General features: G+C 37.3%; 1 protein-coding gene across 4 annotated transcripts in view; it reads left to right on the plus strand.

Annotated features, from left to right (window-relative positions):
• LOC150104923 (uncharacterized) overlaps nt 1-14,044 on the plus strand; it is a 431,839-nt gene that overhangs the window by 179,027 nt on the left and 238,768 nt on the right. For all 4 annotated transcript variants that reach the window (XM_090395426.1, XM_090395427.1, XM_090395428.1 and 1 more), the window contains one exon: nt 6,944-7,164. In XM_090395426.1, the coding sequence (XP_090251552.1) occupies nt 6,944-7,164 (221 nt within the window). The remainder of the gene's footprint in view (nt 1-6,943; nt 7,165-14,044) is intronic.

The raw sequence follows: 14,044 nt of genomic DNA on the forward strand, positions 1-14,044 counted from the left end.
TTCAGCTTTCTTTGGTTCAATCCGGAAAAATAATTTCCAAATTATTACTTTTTTTCAATTTCTGTGTGTATTATACAGCTATATTTTAAAAATCGTATCAAAATTTAAATTATCCATGTATTACTATAATATTTGCTAATGATAATCTAATCTTTCCTTAGAACAGTAGCTACATGAAGTGTAGCTATTGTTCATTTGATCTTTATGCTTTCCATATTTAAAATTGTTAATTGATAAATTAAAGTATTCAAAGTTATCCTACAATTTAATTGCATTGGACTAATTATGATGAGTGCTAGTGCACTATGTGCACTATGCACTCGTAAAATTTTCATACATCAATAAAAATTGCAATCACATGGTCAAATTGATGTGAATTTTGTAGTATGGGTTGCATGAGCCAAATGACATTACATCCAACCTAAATGGGCACACAACACCACTGATATATGCATAAGCCACATGACAGCACATCAAACCTAAACAGCATGCAATACCACTGATAACTATATATATATAGTTCCAGGTTTTCCTCTTTCAGAGCAAAACAGGAAAACGTATAATTCTTAGTCGTAAGACCCTGCTTTCTCATATCCGTAGTTGCTCCTTTACTAATTCTGAATAACCTAACTCAACTGAGTTCATTTGTGTGTGTGTATATATTAGATTGGTGCATTGGATTGGAGACTGGCTATCTGATAGGTATCAACAAGTTGTGTATGGGGGAGCAATATCCAGGAAAAGGAAAATTACTAGTGGTGTGCCTCAGGGTCTGTTTTAGGGCCATTGCTGTTTAACTTGTATATTAATGATATTAGTGAAGATTTGGATAGAGATATTTAGTTGTTTGCAGGCAATGCAAAGTTGGGATGAACATGAAGAGTAGAGAAGATGTTGTGGCCTTATAAGAAGACTTGAAATAATTGAGTGATTGGGCATGGGAATGGGGATGCGAGTTCAATGTTGCAAAATGTAAGGTTTTAAAATTTGGAAAAATTTTTAAATGGGATGCAGAATTTATGCTTAGTGAGAATATATTGTTTTGGAGGTGGAGGAAATAAGAGATTCGGGGGTGATAGTGCATAAGGATCTGAAATTTAGGGGACACATAGCCAAAATTGTGAAGACAACACAAAGGCTTCTGGGAATGATGCAGAGGATACTGACTTGTAGAAGTTGGGAGATTCTTGTTCCATTGTATAAGGCTTTGATTATGGCACATGTGGACTATTGTGCCCCAGATTTGGTCACCTGGTTTTCAGAAGGATGGAGAGGGTCCAGAGGCGACTGACTAAGGTAGTTTCTAACCTCTGGAATGTCGAGTATGAGGAAAGATTGAGAAGATGCAACTTGCAGAGTCTGGTGGATGGGAGGAGAAGGGGAGATATGATAGAGGCCTACAAGTTATTAAGGGATTGTTATAGAATCAATGCTGGAGAGGTTCTACAGAAAATAGTGGGATATCAGGGGAGAACCTGAGGTCATCCCTGGAAGCTGTATAAGGAGGGAGTTAGAGGCAGGGATTTTTTCATGCATAGTTGTGAATGATTGGAATGCCTTGCCTGAGAGTGTGGTGTCTGCAGAGAATTAGAGTGTGTTTTGAGCATGATAATGCGATTTGTTTGATAAAAGGACCTCCTAGATGAGTCTTTGACTCCATGGGGGGGCTTGGGTAATAATAGTAATATTATATTCACAAATGAAGATTGAATTAATTGTTTAAACAAGACATTGCAAAACACATCAAACCATGTTTGATGTGTTTCAAGAAAACAGTGTATTTCCTTAGAAAGCTGGAATCCTTGAAGAGGATTCCAGCTTTCTAAGGAAATTTCTAAGGAAGCTATTCAATAGATAGAGGGAATGAAAGAGGATAACTTTGATGCTGGACATGCAAATAGATGTAAAAATACTAGGCAGTTACCCATTTTTACAGGTTTTGGAGAAATGATGGAGATAATTTCTGCAGAAAAGACCTTAGTCAGAAACAGAATATGTATGTATTCTAAGGTTGGTAATTTTGGAGTTTAGGTTTAGTATTAGCAGCTATACAGGTGAGAAATAGCATCTTCAGTGGAAAAGAACAAATTTTTGGTTATTGAGGCTTCATGTTGGAGGCTTAATGGAATGTATACAGCACTCAGAAAGGATTAACATAGGTTTAATACTTCCTATATTTCGTCCTAGTCACTAGGACATATTCGGGGATTACAAAAACAACTAATGTAACATGAACACAAATATTATACAATACTAAGCCCAACCATGTCGGTGACATTAAAGTCCTATCTAAGTGGAGCACCCTCTAAAGGCGGTTGTAGGTGGCCTGGAATGTAAGGTGGGACCTCTGGTGATGAGTGTTTTCCAAATCTTCAGAAGCTTAATGCAACCGTATTTATTGAGATTTGGTTGATTTCTGAGAGCTGCTGCTTCTAAGAATAGTCTCTTTTTCTTGAATTTGCTGTGGTGGAGCATGGTGATTTTCTTCCAAGAGACCCTGTGGGTGGTGTCCAAGACATGGTCAGCCAAGCCTGACTGACCATAGTTGTGTTTATAGATGTAAGACTTGTGTTCCTCCAGGCGGATGGATGCTGATCTGCCTGTCTGTGCAAAGTACGCCAGCTTACAGGAACAGGGTACTTTGTAAACTCCAGGCAGAGAGAGAGAGGAGGGAGTTGATCTTTAGTAGAATGGATAAGGGTAGCAAGTTTGCAGTGGGGCTTATATGCTGTGTGTAGGTTGTACTTTTTTAGCATCTTGGCTATTTTTTTGGATGTGCCATGGATGTAGGGTATGGTGATGGCATTTTTAAACTCTTGTTGACAAGAAGTATGGGGAAGGAACTGATTATTTTTTTGATACTGTGATCGCTGTAGCCATTGGAGAGGAAGTGCTATGTATGTGGTTAAGTTCAGTAGTGAGGGTAGTTCCACTGGAACAAAGATTGTGGGCTCTCTTGGTAAGAGTTTTAATAATGCCATATTGTTGAGAGGGGTGGTGGTGAGAGAGTTTGTGAATGTATCTGCCTGTATGTGTGGGTTTTCTGTATACAGTGAAGGTAAGTATACCATTAGGCAGGCGTGTAACTCCCTCACTACTGAGCTTAACCACATACACAGCACTTTCCTCTCCAATGGCTACAGCGATCACAGTATCAAAAAAAAATCAGTTCCTCCCCCATTCCCTGTCCTTCTTGTTCAAATTCAAGAAAGAGAGACTATTCTTAGAAGCAGCAGTTCTCAGAAATCAACCAAATCTCAATAAATACGGTTGAATTAAGCTTCCAAAGATTTGGGAAACACTCATCACCAGAGGTCCCACGTTACATTCCAGGCCGCCTACAACCGACCTTAGAGGACACTCCACCTAGATAGGACTTTAGTGTCACCCACGTGGTTGGGCTTAGTATTGTATAATATTTGTGTTCATGTTACATTAGTTGTTTTTGTAATCCCTGAAGATGTCCTAGTGACTAGGACGAAATATAGGAAGTATTAAACCTATGTTAATCCTTTCTGAGTACTGTATACATTCCATTAAGCCTCCAACATGATGGCATTGTTGGAGGCTTGATGGAAGCACTTAAGCCTCTACACACGAGGGTTATTGAGGCTATTAATATGATGTATTTGTGTCAGGTGGAGTTAGAAATGTAAGTCATTGCAAGAAGAAAAATCTGAATTTGCCTGGATATCTGAACATTATCAATGGTAAAGGGGAAATGAAGTGCATAAGATTGTCCTTGCCCCACTGTAGATTTCTTTTTATCTGTATCCCGCCCATGTATAGTTATACTCTGAAGTTCCAAAAGTTTTTCCACTTGGTTATACTATAAATTAAAGATGCCAAGAAATTATATTCTTGGTTTAATCCTTTATCCAAGTGTAAGCAAACAGAGTTTGCACGTGAAGTAACTTCATGACCGGGCAGCTTCTGTATGGAAGCTAATGACTTCACATCACTTGCCTTAATATCCCATAATGCAAAGCATATATCTTTACGGACATGTATAATGCAATGCATTATGGGAAGAGTCGCTACCTAGACTGGTTTTGACCTTTATTGAGGTCTCATCAGTGGCAGCCAGACCCAGAAGTGATACCTAGGCTGAAGTAATGCAGAAGTCATTCCATATCACTGACAGGCGGTGAAAATTTTAAGTGGGGGTGCTGCATATACAGAATAAAAAAATAATAAATTCTTTTTTTCCTAATCAGTTACCAATTTATTAATAAATAAATTTACATATTAAACAATTGCTTTATTAAAAATATTTCACCCTCACCACGAACAAACACCAATAATAAAAGTTTCGTATCTCACAGAAATAACGCATGCAAGTATATGATATACTGCCCAACCAAGCAGTGTCGGAATGACATTGTAACGTGCAAGCGCAAACGAATATCAGTGATTCTGGCCGCATTTTGCCAAATGCAATAATTCTGACACTGCGTTAGATCGCAGTGTATTTGTTTCATGTAACGATAATTGAAAAAATATAATTCTTTTCATATTTTCAACAGTGACATTCGTCATAATTCAGCCTTGTATCTATAATAAATAAATAATTGTTATTTTAACAGAATAAAATAAGATTTGCAAAAAATAGTTCACCCTCACCACATACACGCACCAATAATAAAAGTTTTGTATCTCACAGAAATAACGCGCGCAAGCATACGATACACTGCCCAACCAAGCAGTGTCGGAATGACTTGTAACGTGCAATCACAAGCACAAATGAATAGTGGCGAGTCTGGCTGCAATTGGTCGAACTTGATAATTCCGACACTGTGTTAGATCGCAATGTATTTGTTTCATAATCTAAAGCGTTAATCGAACAATTCCAATTATTAACTATTCAGTCACTGTCGAAACATGAGTTGTAACATTTAACATGTTGTATTGCATTTATATAATGTTGTAAGCATTGTTATTATTTATAAACACAAACAAAATAAAAATTTTTCATTTTTTCCTTGGGGTGTCACAGTGCTTATGTACCGGCCGCCACTGTTCCATATACAAGTCGCCAAAAGGTGTTGCACATTATTATTAAAATACTCTTGATTAGTGATAGATGTTGAAAGTTTTTCCACTGGGTTACACTATAAATTAAACTACTTTAATTTACTGAAGTGCCATTGAATTAAGGATAGCTACCTAGTAACAGGCCCCTTCTGGTCCTGATAATGGTCACCACATGATGAGGCACAGACTCCACAAGCTTGCAAAAATGTTTTACAGGTATGGCAGCCCATGCATCCTCCAGAGCTGTTCACAATTTGCTTAAGTTTGGCAGTGATGGGACACAGGCCCGAACACTCTGCTTGATGGTATCCCAAAGATTTTTCAATGGGATTTAATTTTTCTAGGTGGCCATGTCATTATTTCAAAGTCAATAGAATGCTCCTGGAACCAAGCAGTAGTCTGCCTGGACTTGTGAGATGAACAGTTGTCTTGCTGGTAGATGCCATCTCCATTGGGATGCCCGATGGACATAAATCAGTGTAAATGATCAACCATGAGTTCCACTTACTGAGATGCATTGAGAGTTGTTGGTACACGTACCAAAGATCTCAAAGACGTCCAACTGAAACATCCCAAGCCATCGCTGAGCCACCACCAGCTTGTACAGTTCTCACCTGACATGCAGGATCCATGGCTTCATGGGGTTGGCACCATATCTTCAGTCTCCCATTGGTGCTAATGAAGTTTAAATTGCAATTCATCACTTCAGACTACATTACTCTATGCCCACAGCAGGATTCTAGCTTGCAGCCTGTTCATTAGACAGCAGATATGCTAACTACACAACTAACCAGACAGCTGTAGGAATTTGGATACCATTAACAGTTTGAATTTTATCTGGGTAAACTTCAAATGAAAAGGCTTGTTAACATATGGAGCAACAAAAATCAAAGTTGAACAACTCTGCTAACACCTAAACTTTTCTGCACACGTGAGAATATAATGCAGTAGTCCCCCCCCATTTGCAGGTTCGCTTTCTGTGGTTTCAGTTATCTGTGGTCAATCCCATTCTAAAAATATTAAATGGAAAGCTCCAGAAATCAACAATTCATAAGTTTTAAATTGCAGGCCATTCTGAGTAGCATGATGAATTCTCACGCTGTCTGGGATGTAAATCAGTGCTTTGTCCACACTGTACTGTATACAGTATTCGCCTGTTAGTCACCTTAGTATCCATCTCGGTTATCAGCTTGATGTTGCAGTGCTTGTGTTCAAGTAACCCTTATTTTATTTAATAATGGCCCCAAAGCACAAGAGTAGTGATGGTGGCAATTCGGATATGTCAAAGAATCAGTGAAGTAAGTTAAAAGGTGAACGTTCTCAACTTCATAAGGGAAAAAAAAAAGTATTCTGAGGTTGCTAGGATTCCATTCACATTCAGATGACTTTTATTACAGTATATTGTTGTAATTGTTCTATTTTATTATTGTTGTTAATCTCTTATGTATGTATAGAAAAACTGTGTGTGGGGGGAGTCGGTACTGTCTGTAGTTTCAGGTATCCACGGGGGAGGATGTATCTCTGCAGATAAGGGGGGGGAGAACTACTGTATTTCATATTAGTGGCAGTACAGATTCATTTCGGTTATGTTATTCACATGTTTAAGCTACAACACACACACTCAATATCATAGGATTTTTTGTTGTTGATTTTGAATGTGAGAACAGTTTTTCAAACAAAAAAAAAAAAAAAAAAAACACATGCAATGAAATAAGTACAATTATTATTTAATTAGCCACAAACACTGCACTAAAGACTTGACAAAATAACTGAACTGGGTGCTCAATTAACTTTGTTTTTGCTCTTTCTGTTCTTCTTCCCTCCTCCTTTTACATCAACCTACATTTTATGAAATTTAATATACTTTATTAAAATAATACTAACTGAAGTTCCTTTTGTATTTCACTAGCGTGGAGTATTGGTGAGGAGTAAGGCATTGATGCCTGATCTCATGGAAAGTTCAGACACAGAATGTGACAAAGGACTACATAAAGATTCTGGAGATGAAGTTCAGTGTGGAAAAAAGGATAGCAACTCTAGAACTTCTGTGGATGAAAATGCTGTTGCATTTCCTAGTTTACCAGACAGTGTCTTGAAAAAGTTAGCCATATTAAGCAGCAAAAATGATGGGTATGTTGCATTTTTTCCAATGATTTAATACAGGGCATCCAATTCTGTTAAACGTTTTTATGTGAATTTTCATGCATAATGTTTATACTTTATTTCTAGGTGTAATGACCACCTGTCAAAATATGTGTTGTACAACCTAGCTTCATGAATTAAATTTATTTGGAAACTTCATATAACGGCTTCATTTAATTTCTGTATGTGCACAGTGTCAGTATCCTATCCCATTGGCTTTAACAGGCCTTTAAGGCCCACAAGCTTCCAAGCATGCTTGGATTTCGTAACCGAAATACGAGGATAGAATGGTCACTCCTATGCCTCAAGGTATTCTTGGCTGTATCTCTGTGTGTTCACGGGGCCGGTTTGCCTGCTTGCAGGATGAAAAACACCAGATAAACTGGCGGAAAAAACCCTACTGCCTGCGCCCAAGACCGGCTAACTTGGCTATGGCTGAGGAAGATCCTTCAGCTCCTCACATCTCCGACGGGAATCGAACCTAGGACACTCCTTCCCCAGGCATATAGTTGTGAAGCGCAAAGCCACTAGGCTAACCGCGCAGACAATGTCAATATGCACATACAGAAATTAAATGAAGCTGTTATATGAAGTTTCCAAATAAATTTCATTCGTGAAACTAGGTTGTACAACACATATTTGACAGTCTGTTATTTTCTGGTATATTCACTACTCTGCATTCTGTTATTTTATATTTTGTATTCTGTTATTGTCTGGTATATTCACTATTTTATATCCTAGAATAGGATATGAAATAGTGAATTTCATAATCATATTCTTGTATTGTGACACCATTATCAAAGTTGTACCATAGACATAGATTTACCAAGATTTTTCATTAAAATTATCTTATTCAAGCCAAAATTGAAATGACTCAGTAAATATTAATAGAGATCTTGAATACCCAATATCATTAAATGCTACCTGGTTAGAGAGAAATTGATTGCCAATAAAATTCGCCTGATTGTGTTTGTTGAAGAGGATGGTTCATTAGCCAGTTCAAACTAAAAAAAAAAAAAAATTCATCGATAAGTCTCTTGTATCTAAGACTGCCAATCACTGCATCACAGTTGTTTGCAAATACAGATCAACCTACCTATTCTCATAGGGAGCATTACACAGACCTGTCACAGCCTTAGTCACTTATCTTTGAATCCTCTACCCCCCTCCTGATTTCCAAGAAACCCAGGTGACTAGATCTGCACCGTAGTCAAGATGCGCCTGAATCATAGCATTATAAAGAGGGATAATAACGTCCCTATTTTAAATAAAGATGATCCACATAAAGGACATCCAAAAAGTGTAACAACACCATAAATTATTGATGAAGTGCACAATATGGTATTGGATGACCAGCAAGTCAAAGTGCATGAAATTGCTGAGACTATAGGCATTTCAAAAGAACTTGTGGGATATATTTTGCATGAAGAATTGTAAATGAAAAAGTTTTGCATAAGATGGGTGTCATGCTTGCTCATAGCAGATCAAACACACACTCCCATGAACATATCTGAACATTGCTTGGAGCATTTTAACAAAGATAAAACTGATTTTGTATGTTGATTTATTATTATGATTGAAATTTGGATTCAGTATTAGACACCAGAATCCAAACAGCAGTCGAAACAGTGGACAGAAGGTTGTTCAGTGCCAAAGAAGACCAAGTCTGGTCCATCAGTGGGAAAGGTCATGGCATCGGCGTTTTGGGATGCAAAAGGCATTTTGTTTGTTACTTATCTTGAAAAGGATAAAACAGTAATTGGGGAATATTATTCCAATCTTTTAACCAGACTAGATGAAAAAATTCGTGAAAAAAGACCTGGTTTGCTTAAGAAAAAAATTGTCCTTCATCACGACAATGCACCTGCCCACAAAGGTGTTTTGGCAATGGGAAAATTAAGGTATCTGCACTATGAATTGTTGGAACATTCCCCCCTATTCCCCAGATTTGGCTCCCTCTGACTTCTATCTTTTCCCAAAAATAAAACTCTTCCTCACTGGTCAGTGTTTTTCTTCTAATCAAGAGATGATTACAGCTGTAGAGGGGTAATTTTCAGATCTTATTGAGAACCACTACAAGGATGGGATAATGCTGCTGGAGCATCGCTAGAATAAATGTATTAGTCTTAAGGGAGATTATATTGAAAAATAAAAATAATTTTGAAATTATAAATCTGTTTTTTCATTGTTAGGCCGAGAACTTTTCAGACTACCCTGGTATTAATCTCCTTCCAACAACTTTCCTCCAAATTAGTCTATTACTTTTGAACTCTCCAATATTGTCATATCTAACATTTTGTGCTCCTAAGGTACTTCTTCTGACTGAGTCAATCTACCTAGACTTCCTCTGGGTCTTTCCACCATCTTAGCATTAAATATTTGTTTTGCCAACCTTTCCTCCCCATTCTATTTAAGAGGCCATACCACCTTAGATTAGTTGACACATTCCTGAATGCTAACAATTATAATGTTAGCATTCAGGAATGTCAATATCTTCATTTTTAATGATTCTGCCATTGATTGCATCTGTTAAGGTCCTTAATTTTTCTAAGAACTTTCATGTTTATGGTCTCTAATCTTTGATAAAGTGCTTTATTTCTAACCCAACTCTCAGATCCATAACTTAAAACTGCTTTGAACACTGGTAGTTTGCTGTTTTGGCTAATTTACTCTTATTCCATATAAATTTATTCATCTGGCTAGCCACCATACCAGCTTTTAGATTTAACTTTCCATCTTCCCTAAAAATTGTGCCTAAACAGTTGAAATATTTTACTTGTATGGGCTCTCCATTCAGAATACAAATACAAATCATTGTTATATTCTAAAGGTTTTTCAACTATTTGTGTTAAAATGAAAATCTGATCCTGACAATCTCTATTTGGCCTGAATCTAGCTTGTTCTTCAATAAACTTCCCTTTCACTCATTTTTCAAGTATAATTGCAGGAATCTTACCAGGAACACTCAGTAGGGAAATACCTCTGTAATTCTCACATTCAGTTTTATTTCCCTTTTTTATAGAGGGTATTATGAGAGCTCTTCTCCAATCATCTGGAATTTGACCCTCTGACCAAGCCTTCGGAATTATGTAATGCAGCTACCGTAAAACTTTTATGCCTCCATATTTGAGCATTTCAGGTTAAATATCATCTACTCCAGCTGCTTACCACATTTCAGGTTTTTGATGACTACTTCTAATTCAAGTATGGATGTGCATTCCTGTTGGGAGTTTCCTACCATTATGTTGATACTGCTCGTTTCATTTAGCAGTCTTTCAAAGTAATTACTCCAGACATCTAGAATATCTTTATCTTCAGTTTACGTCACCTTTATCTCTGATTCTTTTTTGCAGTACTCTTTTCCCCATTTCTAAGCTTTTTCAACAGCTTTGAATATTTTGCCACCTTCCTGATATTTATTTTCTATGTTCTTACCAAAGTCTTCCCATGACTTTTGTTTAGCTAGTTTTACATAGTGCTGCACTTTTTTACATTTTCTCTGTATTCTCTAAAAAGCACAAGCTGACATACTTGCCAGGAACTTTTCAATATGTTTTCTTCTTCTCCTTCTCTTCCTCTTTAACTTCCTGAGTCCACTATGGAGTTCTGATTATTCTATCCTTACAACCTTACCACATTCCTCTCTGGCTGAATCAATGTCTTCTTCAGACATTGAATCTCCAAGGTTTAGTTCTTGTTTTCAAACGTTCATTTTTTTTTCTTCAGTGATATTTGTCTACAGTTCACTTCTGAAGCTGCTGAACCTTGATTAATTTTAAAACTTTAATAAATTTAGTTTAATCCTTTATTCAAGTGTGAGCAAACAAAGTTTGCACCTGAAGATATCTTCAGGACTGGGTAAGGTAGTACAACACCGGGAAACTCGTAGCAAAAGTGGACCAAGCTAACATTACTCCTATCTCAGTATCTCCCATAATGCAAAACACATCTCCTTGTGGATATGTATAATGTTATGCATTAAGGGAAGGGCCACTACCCAGACTAGTTTAGACTTTTATTGAGGTCTCTTCAGTGGGAGCCAGGCCCAGAAGTGGAGATACCAAGCAGAAGCAATGGCGAGGTCATCTTTACCTATAGGAGTTGCCAAAAGGTGTGCCACCTTTTTATTAAATTACTCTGGATTTAGAGAAAGATGTTGAAAGTTTATTTTTCACTTGGTTAGACTATAATAAATTTAGTTTAATCCTTTATCCAAGTGTGAGCAAACAAAGTTTGCGCCTGAAAATATCTTACAAAAACATTAAAACATTAGCCTGAAAACATTATACATATCCGCAAGGAGATGTGTTTTGCATTATGGGAGATACTGAGATAGGAGTGATGTTAGCTTGGTCCACCTTTGCTACGAGTTGCCTGGTGTTGTTACTACCTTACCCCAGTCCTGAAGATATTTTCAGGTGCAAACTTTGTTTGCCCACACTTGGATAAAGGATTAAACTAAATTTATTATTGTCTAACCAAGTGAAAAATAAACTTTCAACGTTTTAAAACTTTCTTACACCCTTTTCAATATGAAATTCAATTTTATCATGTTCAAAACTAAATAGTGATCACTTCCTCTTTGAAATGTCTACTCTTGAAACAGTGGGAAAACATCAACTATAAAGCAGTGCTCTCAACTATAACATAGTCAATGAGACTTTTCTTATTCCTTATATTTTCTCTCCATATTAATTTGTGCAGTCGAAACTTGGTGTTTGTAAGCAGGTATTTACCATTATTAATAACTTTGCTCCATTCTCCAAATTTTCCCAAAGCATTTCCTACTCTACAGTTCAGATCTCCAACAAGAACTAACGTTTCCTTTTTTGTTGTCAGCTGCCTTCTCTAATGCCTAGAAAAATTCCTCCATTTCTTCTTTGGTAGAACCTTCTGTGATACCATAAACACAAATAAGTCTCATTGTCCAGTTCCTCAATTCCAATATTTGCCCACATCACTCTACTTTATATTGCTTGCCATTCAAGAAGATTATCCTCGTATTTAGTGTTTAATCTTATAGGTACTCCTTATTTTCTCTATTGCTTAAATATAACATTTTGTATGTATTGCTTAGAAAGATCTCACCTGTTTTTTGTCTTCTTTGTTTCAGTCATGCCTATTATATCAATCTGGTACTTATCAAATTCTTCTGCTAGTTTCATTTTTTTTTTTTTTTTCCATTGATGCTTCTTACATTGATAGCATCAATCTCGAACTCTGATGTTGAGTTGGGATGTGTTCTGGGATTTTTTCCAGTAGTTGAATTTTTGCCCTAGTTCCCTGACAAAAACAGTGGGGTGGTGGGGGACTTCTTTAACTGGGCAACATCCCAGCCAGCATGCAATTCTGTCATGTTTTACCATAATTTTACATTGTGGTTTAAGCCAATAAGAGTGTAATTTGGTTAGCTAAATCCCAAATTGCCAGTCTATTCTTGTCTGTTCAGTATCCAGGTAGATACCTAACAGGGTGAACCACAAGAAGGTGAGAATTGGACATTGGTTCAGCAGCCACAGTTGGTTCTCCACATTCCTTTAAAAGGCTATGTGGAGGTGTCCTTCCAGTTATATAGCTTTCATCCTTAAATATCTCATCCCTCTTGTAACCATTACATAGGTCACAGAAAATTCTCCCTATCTCTTATTCAGGATATATCTGAAAAGTTTTTAATTATGATTTCCATGCCTTCTTAATTTGTTCACATCTTAATCTGTTGTTCTACCAAAGAACAAATGGAGGAATTTTTCTAGGGATTAGAGAAGGCAGCTGACAACAAAAATGAACACTTTATTAGTGTGTTTCATCCTGGAGGTGTAAATTTTAATACTGGAGGGATAGGGCAGGTTCGAGGTTTAGAGGTGCAGGAGGAGAGCGTGTTCCAAATACTGAGTAATCTAGATATCAGTAAAGCTGTGGGACTGGATGGTATTTCACAACGAGTTTTGAATGTGCTAAGGAACTGACAGCTCCTTTGACCTGGCTTTTGAATGAAAGTCTGGCTACGGGGAAAGGTGCCCAGGAAATGGAAGGAAGGTAAGATAGTGCCATTGCATAAGGGTGGTAGCAGACTGGAAGTGTCTAATTATAGGCCAGTTTGTGTGTCATCAGTAGTTAAGATCTTGGAGAAATTAGTTAGGGACCGTATACAACATTGGGCAGATGATGGTAATGTTATCTGTGAGAGTCGACATGGATTTGTGAGGGGGTGCTCTTGTTTTAGTAATATGCTAGCCTTTTATAATAAAGTTACAAGAGCAGTAGATGAGGGAAAGGCATATACTGCCATTTTCTTGGATTTAGTAAAGGCATTTGACAGAGTGCCACATGATAAACTGATATTTAAATTGCAGCACATGGGTTTGGATGTCAGGTTGGTCAACTGGATTCAGAATTGGCTGTCCGATAGGTATCAGAGAGTTTTGTATGGTAGGACAGTTTCAAGGAGCCAGAGGATTACAAGTGGGGGTCCCACAGGGCTCAGTACTGGGATCTATATTGTTTAACCTTTATATCAATGACATTGTCAGTTGTTTGCGGATGATGTGAAGCTGGGAAGGGTTATTAGTAATAGTGCAGATGTCCTACAAGAGGATTTGAATAAGCTAGACATGTGGGCAAATGAATGGGAGTGTTTGTGTAACAGCAAAATGTAAGGTCTTGAGGTTTGGGACACATCGATGGGATGCTGCATACTCTATTGGAAGAGCTATACTGGAGGAAGTAGGGGAGACACGAGATATGGGGTTGATGATTGATAGAAACCTGAAATTCAAGGGACATATTGCAAAGGTGGTAAAGGTAACACAAACGCTTGCTGCAATAATGAGAAAGACACTGACCTGCAGAGATAAAACAGTTATCATTC

The sequence above is a fragment of the Typopeltis vanoorti genome, chromosome 7 (assembly GCF_054136105.1).
Source record: "Typopeltis vanoorti isolate ZY-2024b chromosome 7, IOZ_Tvanoo_1.0, whole genome shotgun sequence".
Classification (NCBI taxonomy): domain Eukaryota; kingdom Metazoa; phylum Arthropoda; class Arachnida; order Uropygi; family Thelyphonidae; genus Typopeltis; species Typopeltis vanoorti.